This window comes from Anastrepha obliqua, chromosome 3 (assembly GCF_027943255.1).
Source record: "Anastrepha obliqua isolate idAnaObli1 chromosome 3, idAnaObli1_1.0, whole genome shotgun sequence".
NCBI classification, from domain to species: Eukaryota; Metazoa; Arthropoda; class Insecta; order Diptera; family Tephritidae; genus Anastrepha; species Anastrepha obliqua.
This window is the reverse complement of record NC_072894.1, coordinates 34,947,149-34,969,379: the sequence shown is the minus strand read 5'-3', so window position 1 is coordinate 34,969,379 and position 22,231 is coordinate 34,947,149. Positions and strand designations below refer to the sequence as shown.

Sequence of the window (22,231 nt, the reverse complement as noted above, 5' to 3'; positions counted from 1 at the left end):
AAGTATTATGTTTCTACCTCTAAATGCTGGAAAAAACAATATAACGGTCAACTAACCTCTAGTGCAAACTGCATTGGGTGCTCTCATATTTTCTTTCGAAAGTTAATTATATTATATTTATAACAATTAAAAAATACTCAAAGTATTGCAGATTCCATAAAATTTGTATTTGAAATCTTACCGAATTCGATTAAGTTTGTCTAGTGGGGCTCACTGAAAATGGCTACGTACATTCATCTATGCATGCAATTAAACAGATTCAAATGAATGCACATTTGCTTCTCATTCATGTGTATATATGTAAATATGCACATGCATACATACACTCATTCATACGCATGTACATACAATCAAACGTACGTAAATATGTACCTATATATTGAAGATATTATGTCAAAGCCATTAACACCACCACTGCTTTTCATGCTCGCAAGCGCTTAGGCAGCCGCCTGTTAATAATTTTCGAAATTAAAATTCAATGCGTGTATATGCACTCAGACGTTAGGGTGGCTCAACGTTCAAAGATTTTGAGTTATGCTGTGAAATGAAAATTAATACGTAGACATACCACTTTGAAAAGTTCCCGGGATATATTCAGAAATTTCAAAATACTGGTTTATTCCGCAAAAGTGATATTATCACCTTCAAACTACTCCCCATCAACTGCAACGTACTTATGTCAGCGTTTGATCCAGATCTCGAAAAATTTCTGGAACTCTATAGCAATCTGGAACGGTATAGCCATCAGAGCCGTTTTGGATTGTTCCCTTATTTCCTTTCGGCTACTAAAGCTCATTCCCCATAGTGGTTTTTTGACTCGATCAAATAGAAAAAAACTTGCGGAGCCATATGAAGTGAATTCGATGGCTGTTGGATGGTATTCGTTTCGCTCTCGATACGATGGGGCAAAATCCAGAAATGCTTTCCCACAAATCCTTTTTTAGGAGAATTGTTTCACGTAAACGTGTCATAAGGTCCAAATTATAGCTGTCTAATCTACTAACTGTCTAACCGCTGGCAAAAATTCGAGGTATAGAATACAGAACTTTTGTAATCCAGAAAAACTGTGAGTATCGCTTTCTTATTTGACTGAAAGCGACTAACAAAGTCATTGGCCTTGGTTCATTCAGACCTCTCCACTCATACTCGCGTGATGTCTACATTGCGTGTCGTACTCATAAATACACGTACCCAGTATCAGCTCCAGTAATGATGCATTTGATGAATCTAATGTCGGAATCAGCCTTTGAAATCATGCCTTTGGCGATATCAACGTTCTCACTTCTTCGCGTGAAATGCAGGTCCTTTGGAATCGACTTTACAGCAACACCGCGCAACTCCAAATCATTACCTACAATATCTTGAACGGATCCATAAGCAATGTTCAAGCTCTCTGCCAGCTATCTGATGGTTAATTTGTGGTTATTGATCAACTTTTCTTTTACTTTATTGATTTTTACACAAGTTCCCAATGTCACCGGCATGTCACTATTTTTCCTCTGAAGCGTTCATGACTCGCTGCTGAACGGCTGTTTTCTCATCGGTTATCTTTTACCGAGTATCATTCCACATATTGCAAGCCATTGAATGCATTTCTAATGCAAAATTCGTCGCAAGATCAAACAAATCTTCAAAGCTAAAAAATCGAAAACTCGTGCCGAAGTACATTTACTCAAGACGGCGTAACTTCTACAAATATCAAGCAATGACAATAAAGTTGAAATACAAATGTTAATCACAGATGTGGCAACAACAACAAAAGAAAAACAAAACTCAATTGACTGACAGCGCAACCTGGCGATTGCTTTTTGATCAAGTTGGACGAGTGTCGCCGCATAACTTTTGAAATATTTAAGACACAGGCAGAAATTAATGATTTTAGTTATGAAAAGAATGAATCTTAAGGTCTTGGAATCTTGAAGGCACTCAAAGATCTCCGAAGGCTTCCGAAGCTTCCGTCATACATAATTCTTGCTTCTGCTCACTATAATCAACAGACTAGATAATGAGTGCCTTGTGGTGAGTAGCCTTTGTTCATCGGTTAGGTATTTGCATCTCTATAAACATTTGAGTCGAAATTAGAAGTTTTTGGCAAAAGCGATTCTTCTTAGGGTTTCAAGACTCTTTTTAGATTCTCTCCTTGAAAACAAAATTCTTAAATACTGAACAAACTAGCGGTGGGCTGGCGAAATGTCTTGGGGTACGTCGATTTGTAATTTATTATTCTGGAAAGTCATAAACAACACGCTAAACGGCATTTTTTCAGTGTCTCCTCACCTCTTAATTAATCGGATTTTAGATTAAAATAAAACCGCAAAAATTCAAATTGATTGGACAATCTTTATTATTTGTGTGAAAAACATTTTTATAGCGCCAGTGTCGTTTATTTTGGACTTCTCCTTGTGTGTATATTTTTGCTATGTATGCCTGAAGTGGGGAAACGAGAATACAAATAATGTGCAGGTAGACTCTCCGGGCGAAGCAGCTCTTACGGGTGCCATCTGCTATAACAGCATTCATGTTGTTAATACTTGCATGTACCTTGCAAGGAAATCGACTTACTCTATCAGCCGCAGACTTCTTCTTTATTTACTTTAAGTAAGGCAAACTCACGCACCACTCTTGAGCTAACGAACTTTATGCAACGTATCGCCAAGATTATTTCACATATTAATATTATAAATTCTCCCTTGGTAATCGTTTCTTTATTCACTACTACTCTGCTACGATTTTTTCTACCAGGACTCTTTACATGCTCAAAGTATGTGCGCGTCCTTTTTGAAGGATGTGATATTGCAATACCCTGACACTGACATCACCGCCTACTCACAAATTTACTTTATTCTCACTGCACACTGGATGGGTGCGCATCAGCAGCACTTCGTTCATTTTGACTCACGTGTGGGTTCATGAAATCTAAGGTAAAATCTGGATGCCAACCCAGCAGGTGCACGCATATATGCATGTACTCCAGGGAAAAATAAATTACTAAGAAAAGAGTAAAATATTTTCAAAACACTATGCATTAATTGAATGTTGCTTTACCAGAAAATATTATATATTTGTGCATACGTACATACATATTTACATGCTTTGTAACGGTGCTTGTATGAAAATTTAAGAATTTATGTACATATTTTTCTTGTCACACAAACTCGCTCTAAAATTGAAATCCACTGTTTACTATAACTCGCACAGAAGTATTTTATATACGCACGAATATATTAATTCGATTTCAACCACTATACATAGAAATCACAGTCTGTCTGGTGGTACGATTGTCTATTACGACTACTTTTAGAAGCGTAAAATGCTAACCGAATTCTAATATTCTTTAAGGAAACAAAATTTAACAAATGAAAAATGTGTACGTGATTTCATATTTATTTATTTATGTAATTATTCTCATCTCCCGTGATAATTTTGTTTAAAAAGCACTGTTTACGACCGCGTGTTGCTCGATGGCGGGCGAGATGTTGAGGAACAATTTTCAGGCGACTTTCTTCTTTTTTTTTTGTTGAGCTCGTGAGGCACCCAGGCACGCAGGCTCCCAACTTTTCGGTAAATCCCATGGAACGAAGGTGACTGAAAATCGTTTTATAATCGCAGTTCATTTTTTCCGCCAATTCACGACTAGTCTGGCGACCGTTCTCCTTCAAAAGTGATTTGAAACGTTCTTCATCGAATTCAGAATGTCTTCTGCTGCGGGACGTGTCATCGACATTTTTTAATTTTGTAAGCCATTTCCGTGCCATAGACTAGCTTAAGACACCTTCTTCATACACGTCGCAAATGTCCCGGGCTGCTTCGGCAGCTTTTGACCTCGAAAATGTTGATTTTTTCCTCCTGGGTATTACATTTCTAAGCCGCAGAACTTACCGTCTGCCAAACAGCAAACAATACGTTGTAAGCTAAACGACAATATTTATACGCTATGAACCCAACCCAATATTTATTATCATGTAACTAAAATTATGTAATATTTAGTCCTGCCGTAAGTTATGTTACAAGTTAAGTCCGTTATAAATATGAAATTATTATATGTTTTTAATGAAGTTCGTTTTATTTAAATATGGAAATATTAAGAAAACAATTTTTAAATCTTCATTCGAAATAGTCACTACATAGTCACTGAATAAGTTCGTGCGGTTTTTTTCGAAATTTGAATTTCGGATCATTCCTATGGCTTTTAAACGTTTGGAAATGGTTGATTGATCAACTCCCAAAGTTTTTGCAACCTCTTCTTGCGTTTGAGCCGGATCTTGATCGAGCAATTCCTCCAATTCGGTATCCATGAACTTTGGCGGCGCACCCTCGCGTTCTTCGTCTTCCAAGCCAAAATCACCACTTTTAAAGCGTGCAAACCACTTCTGGCACGTTCGCTCAGCTAGAGCATGCTCACCATAAACTTCCACCAAGATACGATGACTTTCGGCTGCTTTTTTCTTCATATTAAAATAATGAAGAAGAATTCCCCGCAAAAACACATTATTTGGCACGAAATTCGACATTTTCAAGTGTGGTAAAAATATTGTTGTTTACGCTTCAAATAAAAAACTTATACTGACGTTTGTGCCTTACGACAGTAGCTCTCCAATGAATGTTTGGAAATGTGGATCGATGGAATAATAATCAAGTTACGCCATCTGTTGTAAAACCGCACGAACTTATCCATAGACCATTTTACACAAGCCTTCAAACGATTGGGGCATTCAGTTATTGCGGCACGCACGGTTTTCAATATCCATGACGTCGCTGCTCGAACCAAAGAATATTTGAGGCTTTCCAAATTTCTGTGAGGTATTACACTTCGGCTATGTTCTCCAATTCTGACCACAAACTGTAGTCCAATGGACTCAGACCTGGACTTCCAGACGGCCGGCCACTATTCTGCGGATATGAACTCAGAAATATTGTCTGTCACTGCTGGGTGGTTTTTGCCTTATGGGCTGGTGTGGAATCTTGCTGGATTTTGTCGTTTTGCTTATTAAAAACTTTTTCAACAGTGACAATTTTCTCATGTGTGAGATAATATTTTCATGGCCGTTGACCGCGTGCCACCAAGGAAACTGCTTGCATCTATTGAGTCTAAGTTTCTTCAAGTGCATTGTCAAAAGATTACCAGTTGAACGACGGAAGACTTTCATGTGGTGAACATCGCTTATTAGTCTTGACATGGATCTGGTCGATACATTTATTTCCCTGGACATGATTTTCTGCTTTCTAAGGGAACGGCTTTTATGGCTACACTGCATCGGACCACACGAGAACGACCATTTCTTTTTCTGTCTGTCATTTCAGATGTTTGGGAAAAGCGATTGATCGTATGGTGAACAATCAGTCTCGAAATGTTAAGTTTTTTCAGCAATTGCACTTTTACCGCACCTTTGTGATGCAATCACTGCAATGCGATTTTTCTTAGCTCCTCACTCCATTGTTAAGGGGATAGATACCTGTAAAATTGCAAAACAAAAAATTTCATAAAATATTAATATAATCCTTTAAGAATATGTCAAAAAAATGTTAGAACGTAAATTTAAATATTTCTTATATTATAGGTAGGTTTGCGTTCGAGCGCGTGGAGAGGTATAGTTACGTTGCCCACTGCGCCCTTCCTGGAAGAATTGAGCGTACATCCGCTATTTTAACACGTTGAGCCCGGCATCGATATTACTGTACTTTCCATTTGGCCGGCAACGAGCGAGCAATCGGGAATATTCAGACTGGAGACTGGAGCGATTAGTTAGAAACGAATTGCAGCAGACAAAAGTACACTTTGAAAATATATTCTGTTTAGAGTGTTTCAATAAACTTCATTAAAATTACTATACATTTATTTTTTAACTATCGGTCTTAGTTCATTGTCGGTCCCTAGGGACCGACGCCGGCCAAACGGAAAGTTCACTGTCGGTCCCTAGGGACCGACGCCGGGCTCAACGAGTTAAATGATTAAAATAAAAAAAAAATGTTTATATTATTATATTTTAATCTTTAAGTAAACTGTATGCTAATTTTGAAGAAAATATATACTCTGAACGGAACATTTTCTGCAATTTTTTTCTTGATGTATGCTTTTGTTACCTATTTAGAGCAAGACTAAGTATATGGAAAATGCAGTGTAAAAAATTCATTCAAAAGTGAATGGAACTCTTAAATGTATCTTGGCTTACGTGCCTATAAAGTAGAGATTGCGCAAGAAATAAAGCCAAATAACCATCCTTCGAACCGGCCATGTAACTCATAGCTGCAGCGCACATGTGCCAGATATCATATTCAGAAAATAAACGCCATGATTATACTTTTAATAAAAAAATTCATTCCAACAATATCCTTGTTCTTCATTAACATTTAAGAAGGGCAGCTCCTCTAGATAATGAGTTTTTCAATATCATTTTTGATGCTTTCCATTTCAATTCAACCAGGCTATTCGGTTTCGATGTAGCTCAAATATGTTGCTCTCTGGTCAAAATAATGAGACAAGTATTTTTTTGTTCACCGGATTTGAATGATTCTGGGTTCAAAATGGTCGTCATTACTTGCACGAGCGACTTCATGTAGAAACAATTGCAAAACAGGAGTTGAAAGTTATTTATTTTTCAAAAAACAAAAAGTGCGAAACAGGTGTTTTACTCAAAAATTCATTACACAAGCGACTCATTTTAGCTACTGGGCATTCAGCTCAATTGAAGTTTGAGGTGTCCTCTTGACTTGGAAAAAGTGAAAAAAATACACTTTTTGAAGTATTGAATTTAGAAAAAATTTCGAATATTTTTTTTATTTTGCAAAATAAAAAATGTTCAACTACTTTTTTGCATTTTTTTCTACATGAAGTCGCTCGTGCAAGTAATTACGATCATTTTGAATCCAGAATCATTAAAATCGGTTCACTTTTGACTAAGCTAAGATCATTTAAACAACAAATTTTCTTATATAATTAAAAAAATCGATTTTGAGGCGAAAAACAAAATTGCCGATAAATCTTGAAAAAGATTTTTTTCGGGTGAACAAAAAAATACTTACCTCATTATTGCTGGCCAGTGCAAATCGCCAAAACGGGAGATTAGGCGCCCGGGAAATGCATCCTTCAGCATATCGGTTGTGGTACATGCAGTGTATGCCGTTGCACCGTCCTGTTGGAACCACATGTTTTCCAATCCCAATTCATCAAGTTGCGGCAAAAAGAACTCGTTGATCATTGCTCTATAGCGCTCACCACTCACAGTAACCGTTTGGCCCGCGACGTCTTCGAAGAAAAAAGGTCCGATGACTCTTCCAGCGAAAGCAGCACACCATACAGTGACTGAGCGGGTGTAATGGCTTTTCGTGGGTTACACGCGGAATTTCAGTGCCCCAGAAGCGTAAATTTTGCTTATTTACGTACCCGCTAAGATGGAAATGGGCCTCATCACTCATGATTATTTTTGATGAAAAATCATCTTCCTCTTGGTGGTGATTAAGGATGGCTTGAGCGTATGTGAGACGCAATTGGCGGTCAGCAGCTAACAGCTGATGCACCGTCTGGACTTTGTACGGAAACATCTTCAAATCTTGTACCAAAATTCGCTGTAAAGACCGTCGACTGATACCGCTTTGCGTGGCACGTCGTCTGGTCGATGTCGACGGCGCATGACATCCTCGGCTACAGCAGCAATATTCTCTGCAGAACGGCTACTCCGGGGTCTGCCACGCCCGGCAACATCTCGTGTTGTGCCAGTCTCTTCGAGGCGAGCGGCTCAACGTCGCAGTGTTTCACCAGTAGGCGTACGTCGGCGAGGAAATCTGTGACGAAATTCACGTTGTGCCAAAGTCACCGACCGATTATTGGTCAAATAAATAGTCAGCAACATTCCGCGTTCTGGAGCAGTGTACCGTAACATTGTTTATTGGACGTGTATTTCGCATGTGTTTACTACACAAATGTCAAAACAGAACTGACATTAGGGACCAATCGCAAAATTTATAGCATTTTCTGATAGGAGGATTACTTTAGCGCCACCTGTTACTTTAATGGATTGCAAAAGCAGATCGGCCTATGTGTACATGGCGTATGAGTGATTTCTATTTTAGCTGAAATAAAAAGTTTTCAAAATTTGTGCGCATTCGATATTAAATTAAATCGAATTAGCATAATTAAAAGTTCTCTGACTAATCTGAAATTAGCATATTTACTGAAGTTCTGATACCGCTCTATGATTTCTCGTGATTTTATCAATATTTTCGACGATTGCTTTACTACTTAAGGGGCTAGAGATAGTCAGAACCCCGATACAATGATGATTTTCATTTTTTTTTTTAGTCAATTGATTTATTTTCCAAAAATAAAAACATAGCATTAATAATACATCATGCTTCGACTTGACTTCAGCAAAATTTCAAAATAAAAATTAATTATTGTAAAATTATCGCTACTTGTGTGGATCCCATTTCTCCAGAAGTCCCTTGCGGTGATCTTCACAAGTCCGTGGAGATTCATTTAAAATCAATCGGACAAGAGGAATTAGTTTTATTAGCAGATAATCTAGTGCCTGATCTAAACTTTTTTTCAAAATTAACAAAATGGCGGCCTCAGGAAATATTTTTCAGATTTTCAAGAATAAGGCCGACAATTCATTCTATAAAAAATCAAAATTTTTCACACAAAAAAAATCCTTCGATCAGGCACGAGATTTTTATGTTTTTCGAAAGCAGTATACATTTTATTGAAATCTGCCAACCAGTTTTTAAGTTGCAGTGATCACCAGTTCAAAAAAAATATAGCTTTGAGAAAAACGCATTTGAAGTTTTTCTATCTGCTCCGGAGCGCTCGAGTGCTTAATTGTTGAATAACTCGAACAGTATTTGTCGGATTCACTTCAAAATTTCACACAATATTTTTAAGATATTATACTTAAAGAAAATGCAAAAAAAATCCGATTTTTTGAAAATTTTGACTACCTCTAACCCCTTAAAACCATAGTGTTGACGACAATCCTTTGCTGTGACTATCCATATTTTACTGGCTCCACAATAGCACAGAGTTTTTTCTGCTGGTTACTCCAACCTTTTACTTTGGCCTTGCTGTTACTGAAGAATGTATAGAATTTTCTTTATTATATTGTATTATTTATTATTATTATTATTACATTTCCCTTAAGATATTCAATAAACATGACTAGCGGGAGGCATTTAAACCCTTTTACTTCACCTACTTTATAATTGACTTTACGGTCTAAGTTAGCAAATTTTTCTTCATATATTGACTCCCATCTTAATTCCGGTTCATTAATACAATCTTTCGTAGATATTGGCAAGGGAATATTATGTCTCAATCCCTCCATACAAACCTATATGGATGGTTTCTTTGCTGAGCTACTGAAAATCTGTTAGGCTCTTATTCGGTCCATTAAAATTATTTTTAGTAAATGTTGCAATAAGTGGATAACAATTTCTATTACCCCATTTTCAAGAATGGTAGATAAACTCTGTACAAAATAATAATATACCTCTAAAGTTTAAACTGTTTCCAAACTATACGAGTGTGTTGTTTACGAAAGAACGTATTTTTAGCACAACCAATTGTGCCTTCTCTGCTAGCTACCAGGTGGACTGCATTAACATAAACTTTCGAAATGCATTTGACACTGTGTCATTTAATGTTCGAACACTTTCCAGTATAGAGTTTCAATCATGTTTTTGGACTGGACTAAGTCACATCTCTTTATTAGACTTTGTGTGGTCACAGTAGATAATGCATCTGTCCCTCGAGAGATCGTTTTATATCCACTGTTTTTTGTCTTCTTCATTAATGACATAAGTGACTGAATGCAGATGATCTAAAATTATTTACAATAATTAAAATTAAGTCGCTGTTAAAATTGTATTGTATTGTATATCAGATAATATCTTGCAAAAGATTAATGAAACTAAGGGTCAAGGCATTAATATTGACAGTAAACTCAACATTATTTACGTCATTGCGAAGTCTTACTCTGTTCTAGGATTTATGTGTCGTAAAACTGCAAAGTTCACTAAAACAATTTGTGTACGAATTTCGTCCGTTCTCATCTAGAAGACGCTGTATTTGTTTGAAAACCTCGCAATCAACTTCCTACAGCAGAATATACAGAAAGTTTTTTTGAAATGTTCTCTTCTTTTCCTGCTTTCTCGTCTTATGTTAATATAGAAAATCTGAAAACACTCGTAAGTCGCAGTTCTATCTTATCCTACACTTTTTTCCACAATGTTATTCAAGCTTACGTTAGGTAAGTGTAAATAGATGACCTTGCAAAAGGACTACTTGGCTACAAATTTTAAATTTGCCATTGTGATACCATTCAGTGTGCGGGAGGGTTTGAAGCAATCCTGCGGAAAGGATTTGAAGCAATCTCAACCCACCTAACGGTCAATGCCGACTAAGGATAGCTAACAAATTCGAGAGCTGCTGCTTTGCTGGCCGTAGAAGTTCCCTCGAGTGTCTCCGATCTACCAGTGGCCAGAAGGATCTCTCGCAACTTTGCACGTTTCCGCACTAGCCCAGTGCTCGCTGAGTTGATACGAGGCTCATCTTTCCAGTAGCAGACCACAAGTTTTCAACGGAATCTCAATCCTCTCATTTTGTGATAAAGCCGTCTTTAGGGTCTCCGCCTAGCCAACTTATCGGTCCAACAGTTCCCTCTATGCCGCTGTGAGCGGGAAGCCAAATGAGGTCGAAGTATCAAGAGAAAATTCAGGCATTCCTGGACTAATTTCGAACGCACAAACAACGAGTTCAACGAGGCCCTAATTGCCTCTTGGCTGCCGGAGTAGATATTTACCTCCTTTACAGTAATTACAGAAACGAGCAACCAATCCACTACTTCCTTAACTGCGGCTACTTCCGCTTGGAAAGCACTACAGTTGTCCGGAAGGCTGAATTTGAGCTTACAGCTAAGCTTAAGGCAAGCGGAACAGAAGTTTTCCTCAAAAATCATAGACATTTCCATTTGTACAATCAGATGAAAAATGAAGGACTTCAGAAATCGAAGCACGCTTCAAAAACCTCTTTTGACGAAAGCGCATCTTCAAAAACGGTTAGTGTGATCAAACGAAATTTGGAATCGTGATGAGAATAAGATTATTTGCACAGACGAATCACCTTTTGTTGTTTTGCGATTCCTGAACGAAAGCTTGGGTTGGTAAAGGCTCAAAATTAGTTGAACGGACTAATAAACTTTCGGAAAAGGTTAATGTTCACGCATGGTTTTTTGGATGAAGATTCGATACTTTGACTGTCTTTACATAAAGTAGCGCAAAGTTGATGGCGAAACTTTATCAAAAATGTGGACCAAATGCAGTGTATTGAGTTTTTCAAACAGACAATGACCCAAAACACTGGAGTCGAGGCACACAACAGCTTGATAGACCTTCGCAAATTCCGGACACAAATCCAATTGAAAATGTGTGGCCTCTAATGTAAGCGAAGATACGAAGACAAAGAATATTTACAACAAAACAGCTTGCCGTTAAAACTTCCGAAGGGAACTTTCCCCAGATTTTGCTAAAAAACTAAGCGAAAGCAAAGACAGAAAAGAAGACGGAGGTATTATAGACAATGGCGAGTGGAAGACATACTAAATAAAGGAAGCTAAGTATTGAGGTACATATTTAACTAAATACATAAGGTAAACCATTTACAACATTTTTTTTTATTATTTATTTTTTTTTTTTTTTGTTCATTTTACAAGTGACCCCCTTTTGTGAGGCACACTGTACATATATTTCTTTTTTTCATCTGGCTCATTAAAATTAAATTCAAGCAGCGCAACTAATACAGTCTACAAGGCCCTCAATTGCACAGCGAATGAGTGGATAATTAAGATGTAATAAATGACTTTTTAAGTGTGACTGATGACAAAATTTAATTTATGCATCACTTGCAACTAAAATGGCTAAGAAATTTTAATCATATTTATGTATATAAAAGTTATAGCAAATAGAAATTCATAGTCCGCTAGTTTCTTATCATTCCACGTTTACTTCTTCTTTGGCTAGCTTCCTGCGCGTCAAGCACGAACTTGATTGCCGTCATGAAATTAATTTTAGTTGGACCAGTTGAAGTGGAAGGGAGTGGTTTACTAAAGTGGTGGTAGTAGATGGATAGATTAAAATTATGAAGATGTTCATAAGGAATACTGCTAATTCATAAGACACACAACAAATTATATTTGTCTCATCAGCAAGGAACAAATTATAAAATTGAACTCAACGTAAGGTGTCGCGTAATAACGCGCCATACTCGTAACAGCAGACACCAGAAAGTAGGGGCCAAGACGTAGCTGCGTTACTAAATCAACTTCCAATAGCTCTCGGTACGTACTTCGGTATATCTGCATACAAATAGGTATAGTATAAGTATAGTGAGCCGACGGCTACGCAGTTCATACACATACACATTCCATGGTGTCCTTCGTGTTGGAAAGGAAAAACAGAAACGCGGCTTTAATACCGGCGAGACGGTTGTAGCAACGATGACGGCGAAACACAGCGAAAAATTATTGTGCATTCGAGAGTATGCCACTGCCAACAGTGTTAGTTATTGCAATACGGAAAATGCAAAACGAAATGTCTACTTGATCTTGGTGTGAGAAAATTGAAGCTTAAGAACATTTTTCACTCCATTACATGGCGGCAGGTTTTTGCGCTGCAGCTTCATTGCAACTGGTCTTCATAGCTGGCGCACATTTCCATGTCGCTGCGCCCTCATTTGCTGTAAGTTATTTAATTTTGTCGCTCCGGGCTATAGCAGCGCTACAACTGTCTAGTCATTAAATGTTCCCTTGAAACTACAACAGCAGATAGCAAAAGCATCAGTTCTTTTTTACGATGACTTGTAATAGCTCAACCACACTCTCGCCGCTTCTCACAGAAGTTGCCACATATTCTTTAGTGGTTGTTGGCATTTTGTGGCTTTTGAAGTGTATACTTTATAACTTGGCTAGAAAATAATTTCACACAGCTACAGAGTTGTTGCTAAAGATTTTAGTATGGCATTAGTCATTTCTGAGTTGGTGCGCTTGAAGATGAAGGGCTACAATAATGCAGTGATTTAAGCAAAATTATGTAATCAAATGCATTACAGTTGAAATGAGGAATGTTTTTACCTCACTTTTATTATGGTTTCCGACTACTAACGGTAGGGTGTTCAAAGCAATTTGGCCAAAACTAAATGTCTGCGTGGGCTCAAGGGATCAACTAAATACATACAAGCGTCCTCACAAGTGTTATAACGGGTCACTGCACTATTGGCAGTTCTATAGGAGCTTTGCGAGCAAGAGCGTTACAAAGAATTCTGGGAGGTGTAAGAATCATTTGAAAACTAAAATAAGCATTAATAACATTGACAAACAAATGACAGAGCAAGAACGCAAAACTAATACGGCTATGCAAAATGACGATGCTCAATACCAGCAGCGCCGCCAGAATGAGATCACTCGAGCCGCAGAACTTGATCAACACACTCAGGCACAAGAGCGTAAAATTATTGGCGTGTGCTGTTTAAGATAAATATTCTGCTGACGATTTTTGAACCGTTACACGTTGATAACGGCGAGTGTTGCAGACGATGGAACAATGAGCTGTATGAGCTTTACGACGACATAGACGTTGCGTAATAAATAAAGACCAGAAGCTTCGTTGGCTGGATCATGTCGTCCGAATGGAAACAAACGCTCCGACTTTGAAAGTGTTCGATTCGGTACCAGCTGATGGTAGCAGGAGAAGGGATAGGTCTTCTCTGTGTTGGAAAGATCATGTGAAGCAGTACTTGGCTTCACTTGTTATGTCCATCTGCAACGGTTAACAAGAGAAAGAAATGGCTGACGCGCTTTGTTGAACTCGGCAAACATCGCGCTGATCAAGAAGAAGGAGAAGAAGGTAGCAAAAATCGAAATTATATTATAGTTGCACCTAAAATCGAAATTATATTATAGTTGCACCTTTAACAGATTGAAGTACAAAGCAGATATGCTATAAAACCTATGAAATACAATAATATATCTAATACTGCCCTCTAATCTACGGATGAAGTCAAAAACTTTGGAGCAACATCTTTTTCTCAAGTCACACCAAGTTCATTGTCTCAAAATCATATTCCACCTCAGGTTTTGTTAAACGTAATAGTTCAAACTTCTCATATTCAAAGGTACTACTCTTCAACTGCTTAGCGATAGTTCAATCATTGAGATACCTATGGCCACGAGTAAATTAGTAATTAAGGTTAACATTATCCAAGAGGCGAAGAGGCCAATGGGTAATGGCAATTGGCCAACAGGTCAGGCCTTAGCTAAAATCAGAGGTTACTTTCTAGATAGAAACTTTTTTACTTTGGAATATGCTCCATTTATATGGAAATTGGACACAAACCTAGTGCCACAAGAATTGCATGGATAAATTCGTCCCAAAATATTTAAATTTTTCTGCCCCAATTCCCTCTTATAGCTTCCAATTGATTGGAAATTCCAATTGATTGCAATTTTTAATTGCAACCCAATTGAGCATACGAAAATACAAATTATTAATGGTCAATAAATCTGTGCCAAATTTTCTATGTAAATCTGTGGTTCTTTTTAATGAGAAAATCAAAGCGTCGGTTTAACGAGAAAACGAAACATCATGAAAACAAAACGCCGAAAAAACGACAGATATCCAATTCAAATAGAAAAATAAAATACAAAGCAACGAGATTCCAATGAAAATATACATATTTAAATAGTCAATTCCTTTTGAAAATGTAGCTCATTATGAAACCACACCGCAAAAGGAAGAGACTGGGATGGAGTCATCAGGGTGAAATCGTTGTTCTCAACTTATGACAAGAGTAAGTGAAGAAGCGCTTCAGTTGCAATTGAGTTCCCAAAACAAAGATTGCCGATTCAATAAAAAAGGAAGCAGTGTGAATTGTAACAAAATTATTTCACTTTCATTTACTAGCTTCCACGTCGGCCTTTCAATTGAATTCTGTAAAATTTAAAGAATCTTTTCTTAAACTTCCAGGGATCAGCAAGTTGAATTGAATTTTGTTCTAATGCTGCACGGTGCCAAAGTTAACCACCTCCTCAAACTTTGAAGAATTACCAAGTTATCCCTATTTTTCTTCTGAATAAAGCCAGACTCCAATCAAAGCTCTATTGTATTGACCAAAGTAAGTTCTTTCGCCATTTTCCTCCTACCGAATTTTTCACAAACGAAATTGAAACATTTTGAACTGTGAAATACAAATTGTGTAAGCTAAATTGTACTTGTAGGAACACCAAATTCAATTACGTAATTCAAAGTTTAACGGCCTCCGCTAATTGTTCAGTTCGAGCATAGTTCATGCCAGTTTGAAAGGCACACGAATTGTGTCTATGCTACCTGGTGACAGAACGAATACATTCCAATTTCGAATTTTACTATTTAGAGAAACTATGGTAAGGATGATAGTGACAAGAGAGCCAAATAAATAGAAAAATAGAATTGTGTATACATACTATCTACACTAGCTATTACCCGGCGCGTCGCTGAATTATTTTGAATTGTTTTGCTTATTTCTAACATATAATCTGTATACTTGATGCAATTTAATGATTTATTAATGATATTTTAATCGAGTGCTTTAAACAATATTTTTTTTGTTTTTTCCGTCTAGGGGTTAGGGGTAATCAGAATTGTCAAAAAATTGGATATATTTTTTTACATTTCCTTAAAGCAAAGTATCTTAAAAATATTGTGTGAAAATTTAAAGTCAATCCGACAAATACTTTTCGAGTTATTCAACAATCAACAAAGGGCACTCGAGCGCTCCGGAGCAGATAGCAAAACTTCAAATGCGTTTTCTCAAAGCTATGTTTTTGATCTGGTAATCACTGTAACTTAAAAGCCGCTTGGTAGATTTCAATAAAATTTATGCTGCTTTTGAAAAACATAAACAACTCGTGCTTGTTCGAAGGATTGTTTTTTTCAAATTTCGATTTTTTTAAACAACTAATTTTTGGTTTTTTCTCGAAAAAAAATATTTACTAAGGCCGCAATATTGTCAATTTTGAAACAAAAGCTTTGATCAGGCGCAAGATTATCTATTAATAAAACTAATCCCTTTTGTCCGATTGATTTGGGATGTATCTCCAAAGACTTGTGATGATCGCTGCAAGGGACGTCACACAAACAGCGATAACTTTTAAAATTACTAATATTGTTTTTTGTTTATACAGGGTTTGATTGAAAAGTAATGAGCCTTCCCGCGCGGAGCGTCTGCCAAGCGATCAACCGAATCGGCTGGTTGGGGAAAATGATCGTTGGACCTTCCCCTTCCACTAGAAACCGGTCCCAGTCGCTAGCAACAGCGGTGCAGTCAACATCGTGTGTCGTTTAAAAGTGTGTTAGGATTTTGCAGTGGCGAAAATGCAGCGATCGTTGGAGCAACGCTATTCGATAAAATTTTGCGTAAAGCTAAACAGTTTGTACCTCCAGGAAGCACTGTAAACACGGCATTTTACAAAGAAGTGCTCCTTCGGCTGAAAAACCGCGTCGCCCGGGTTCGGTCCGACATTGTCAACAATTGGACCCTTCATCACGACAATGCGCCAGCGCACATCGCCTTCCTCTGCACCTCTGCATTGGCCAAGAGGGGGGTTCCGGTGCTTCCCCACCCTCCATACAGCCCAGACCTGTCCCTTCCGGCACGTACGACATGTGAGAATCATGGACTTTCCAAATTTAATCCGCACATTTCAAATTATTGACCTTGTGCCTTGTTGATGGTTACTGAAAAACAAAGGCGAATGGGGAACTACAGTACTTTGAAGCAAACAGCATATCTGTAGTAATGATGGGAATTACGAATACTTAGCTCGATTACACTGGTTTACAGCCAAAATGCACCAGAGACGCCGTTATGAAATTCCTATGTAAAATCACCGTCTGATTCCGAAAATCAAGGTTATTTTTTATTCTATGGTAACGTTTTTGAGATATTTACGAATTACCGTTATTTCAAAAAAACAAAAAATTGGGCCCACTTAATCATATATATCTCGAAAACGAATTGAGCGATTCCAAAACCGTTTAAAGCTTTTAAAAGGTAATAAAATTTGCTATAAACTGTGTGTAAAACACTTTCTGCTAGGTCCTGCAGATTTAAAGATAACGAACTATCATAACGGATTTTTTAAATTTTTTTTGTAAAAATATAAAAAAATTTGTACTTTGAGAGAAAGGATCTCGAAAACTGTTTACTTTTTCGTGTATTTTTTGTTTTCACTCTAAGCTCTGTTTTATTACAAAAAAAATAAACTTTGATTAAACAAAATCGATGAACTAATACAAAAGTTACAAGCATTCAAGTAAATATATCCATATAGTAAAACTTAAGTACCCTACAAATAATAGCATATGTACATATGACTCTGTCTTAACTCTATGATCTTATTTTATAATTGAAAAAGTTATGTGTCTTGTTTTGACGCTTATTTATATAAGGATCGGTTTCTCTTATGAGAAACCAACAGTAGTCACCCATCATAGCGACATCCCAGAATCCTTGATACCGACTTTCAATCATTTTCATTTGCTGGTGAAACCTTTCGCCATGCTCGTCGCTTTCGTCGCTAAGATTTTTCGGGAAAAAATTTAAATGGGAGTGCAGAAAATGAATTTTGAAAGACATATTTACTCCTGAAAGAAAATTAAAAAGAGAATTAGATATATACATAAGTGACACATTAGCATATAATTTTCTTAAGCTGGGTTAATCTTCCAATTCAGAACAAATTTTGGTCGTTCTTGTTTGTTCGGAGCAGGGCAATAAATTCAGATTAAGGGCTATATATTCTCATGTAAATTTAAAAATTTGCTTTGAAGTTTTTTGTTTGGTTTTAAAGTTAACTGGGAAAACGGTCTTATATGTGTTTTTTATTTACCCATTTCCGCATAGTTTTTGATTAAATCGTTCAGTATCAGCTCGAAGTTAGGACTTTTGTGTTTGCCTAAAAAAGAAGTAACGACCTTTTCAAAAGAGTCCCACGCTGCTGCCTCCACTGGTGACAATAGTTCTTTGAAATGGGTATTGGCCATTATTTTCCTTATTCGCGGCCCCACAAAAATCCCTTCCTATATTTTTGCTTCTGAAATCTGTGGAAAGATTGTTTTCAAATAATGAAAAGCTTCGCCTTCTTTGTCCAAAGCCTTGACAAAGTTTTTGATAAGGCTGAGCTTGATGTGGAGTGGAGGTAGAATTATTTTTTCCTTTTTTATAAGTGGTGAGTATTTTATGTTATCCACCCCAACTTGAAACTCGATTCGTTCTGGCCAATCCTTTATGATGTAGTGGTCTTGACGTGCTCGGCTATCCCATTTGCATAGAAAGCAACAGTATTTTGTGTATCCAGATTGTAGACCACATAGCTTTCCAATCATGTTCTTCGTATTTAATTAATTTAAGCAATTTTTGCATTGTCTCATATGTTTCCTTCGTATTTACTGCATGCGCGATCGGGATAGATGGCTTTTGGTTGCCAATATGCAATAATACAGCCTTAATTGCCGTCTATGAACAATCGCCACTCTTTTGAATCATATGGTTTACCAAACTGTTTAAATAGACCAGCAATGTTTTTGCAATAACAAACACTGTCCTTCTTCGTATAGTGCTGGGAGAATTGTTCGTGACGAGTCCTATAATATGTTACCTTAACATCGGATGAAACAAATTTAAATTGTTGCATACGAGGGGCATGTAGTTCGGCCTTTTCTTTTGACAATTCCAAATCCCTTATCCAATCAGTGAGTTGTGCTTGTGACAAAGGGTTTCTTTCGTTTTCCGTTTGCAATTCAGTACAACATGATGCCGCGTAATCAGATACTGCTGTTGACAATGAAACTGGAGCCGAAACTAAAGTTAAATTTGATTCTGGCAATGTAGCTTCCGTTGAATTTAGTTCTGGTAATGACACTGTAGATATGCTCGCATAGGTTACTTTTCTAGACTTTCCTACCCCAAATACTTTTGTAGTACAAATATAGCAGTCCGTTGAATGGCAAGTTGGTTCCCTCCACTTCATTGGTGTAATAAATTTCATATGTCGCCTAAATAGATAGTTTAAGAATCATATGTACACATGCTATTATTTGTAGGGTACTTAAGTTTTACTATATGGATATATTTACTTGAATGCTTGTAACTTTTGTATTAGTTCATCGATTTTGTTTAATCAAAGTTTATTTTTTTTGTAATAAAACAGAGCTTAGAGTGAAAACAAAAAATACACGAAAAAGTAAACAGTTTTCGAGATCCTTTCTCTCAAAGTACAAATTTTTTTATATTTTTACAAAAAAAATTTAAAAAATCCGTTATGATAGTTCGTTATCTTTGAATCTGCAGGACCTAGCAGAAAGTGTTTTACACACAGTTTATAGCAAATTTTATTACCTTTTAAAAGCTTTAAACGGTTTTGGAATCGCTCAATTCGTTTTCGAGATATATATGATTAAGTGGGCCCAATTTTTTGTTTTTTTGAAATAACGGTAATTCATAAATATCTCAAAAACGTTACCATAGAATAAAAAATAACCTTGATTTTCGGAATCAGACGGTGATTTTACATAGGAATTTCATAACGGCGTCTCTGGTGCAGAAAAAAAGTTGAAATTTGTGATCCAGTGTTACATTCCATTACATAATCGTAGTGGTCAAATGATTTGGAATAAAATATAGGTGCGCACCTACGTTCTCACTGTTTTTTCTTGATGAAAATACAAATTTATTCTGAAAGAATGGTTACAAGTGAATCATTGACAGTATTGCCCATCGCTGGCTTCTACCTTTTCTCACCTTTCTGGTAGATCTCGTATACCGTCGCGGTAAAACTGTTCATCTTTTGAAGCTATATACGGATCAAGCCATTTTTTGATGTCTTCATATGAATGAAACTGCTGGTCAGCTAGACCATGTGCCATCGATCGGAACAGGCGATAATCGGAAGACGCAATATCTGGAGAATATGGCGGGTGGGGTAGGATTTCCCATTTCAGTGTTTCCGGGTAGGTTTTAACGGGTTTGGCAATGTGAGGCCGATCGTTGTCGTGCTGTAAATCACTTTTTCATGTCTCTCCGCGTATTTCGGCCGCTTCTCGCGCAGTGCTCGGCTCAATCGCATCAATTAAAGTCGAGACCGCCCCCAGTGATGGGTTCGCTTGGTTTTAGCAGTGCATAATAAATAACACCAACTTCGTCCCACCAAATACATAGCACAACCTTCGTAACGTGAATATTCGGCCGAGGCGATGACGTAGAAGCATGACCGTCCCCATGACTTTCTTTTCTTTGGATTGCTGTAATGAATCCATTTTCCATTACCCGTCACGATGCGATGAAGAAAACCATTCCTTTTTTGCCGCTGGAGCAGTTGTTCACAGGCGAAAAAACGACGTTCAACATCCCTTGGTTTTAACTCATAACGAACCCAAGTCCCCTATTTCTCAATCACTCCCAAAGCATGCAATCGCTTAGAAATGGATTGGCGGGTAACTCCTGATACTGATGCAAGCTCTTTTTGCATTTGACACGGATCCTCATTAAGCAATGCCTCCAATTCAGCGTCTTCGAAGGTTTTTGGCATTCTTTCACGCGGACGGTCGTCAACTTTAAAATCACCGTCTTTGAAGTGACGGAACCAATCTCGGCACGTTGTTTCACTTACAGCAGCATCTCCATAAACTTTTTGTAGCTCTCGAGGGACCTACAGTTTTAAGCCGACTCCGAACGGCAGATATTTTTATGAGGCGATTTTTCATGGCAGAAATACACTCGGAAGTTTGCCATTGCCTGCCGAGGGGCGACCGCTATTAGAAAAATATTTTTATTAATTTTGGTGTTCCACCGAGATTCGAACCTACGTTCTCTCTGTGGATTCCGAATGGTACTCATGCACCAACCCATTCGGCTACGGCGGCCGCATATACAAGCGAAAAAAATTAGCGAAATCAGCCCAGCCGTTCACGCGTTTTTTATATTTTTATAGGCTTATATATAGATAAGTAATGCCGCGAGTGCCCTTTGTTGGATGTCTCGCTGAGCTCTTCCTCCTATTAGTGTTTTGCTGTTGTTCCACAAATAACCCGCTATTTAAAAAAAAAAACTTGTTCTATTATTTGGCGTATGAACGCGGGATTGCAATGCGTGCACTTCTGAAGAGTAGTTACGCAGCAACGCATTCGAGTACGATGACCGCCTAGTTGCATTATCGACAACCCAAATTTCATGACTCTACCTCTATCGATCTAGGATATATAAGTAGGATTTGAACATCTTCCCTACAAGCATCATCGTTTTTTATAATTCGATTTTTTTGTCACAAACGAGAAACGCGAAACTATAAATCAAATATAGCAAATCATTTCCAGAATGTCGCACTTTTTTTTAATTGAAATCGCAGATTTCAAAAATGTTCACTTTTTTTCAAATTACAGATTTTTGTTTTAATTAACTTTTTTTTATTACTATTTAGTGTGTGCACTGCATTCATTTCGCATGATGATATTAAAAAAACAGAAAATAACTAAATTGCAGAGTTCAGCAAATTTTCATGCAGTTCATGTGGTTTTTGTTTAAATGTATCAGATCAACAAAACAAATTTTACATCAGAAATCGCAATTCCGCCATATTTTATTATGTTCTACGTGCAATATGAATTTGAACACAAATCAAGCAATGCGCGGTTACATGATAAATTATGCAATTATCGAAAGTTGTGCAATTCGATTATCATTTTATTCAACAACTCCTGTCTGCACATTTCCAATTGCTTATAAACAAAGCAAACCCAAATAAGTTCCGCATGTTTTTCACTTTTGTTAGCAACAAGCTGATGAAATATTTAAACATTTTACAGAAAAAAATTATTTAATTAATATAATTTTATTTTATTTTTGCAGCATTTTTGCATTTATAACTCACACAACCATTAATGAAAAAGTAACTACCAGGTTCAACGCTATACAGAAATGCGATTTTATTTTAAAAAACTGTTAATTTTTTTGTTTTTAATTTGCTGAAAGTTTGAAATGTGGACTGGCATAGTTTTAGTGAGAGAATAAACTATATTTTCATAAAAAAATTATTAAAATTAAATTAAAAACAAATGTGTTATAAAAACTTGTCTACAAGCCTTTCATGCACTGCATTTAAAATTTAATAGCATAGACTTATACATAATAACTGTTTGCTTCCGCGGCCTTGTA

The 22,231-nt window shown here is 37.0% G+C and overlaps 1 protein-coding gene across 1 annotated transcript; it reads right to left on the bottom strand.

Annotated features, from left to right (window-relative positions):
* Positions 1-16,904: 16,904 nt before the first annotated feature.
* On the bottom strand, positions 16,905-18,066 carry LOC129242966 (uncharacterized). Its single transcript, XM_054879942.1, has 2 exons — positions 17,913-18,066; positions 16,905-17,667 (listed from the first exon to the last, which is right to left on the bottom strand). Exons 1-2 carry the CDS (start codon positions 18,064-18,066, stop codon positions 17,411-17,413), a joined length of 411 nt encoding a protein of 136 aa, XP_054735917.1. The 3' UTR covers positions 16,905-17,410.
* Between the last annotated feature and the right edge of the window lie 4,165 nt (positions 18,067-22,231).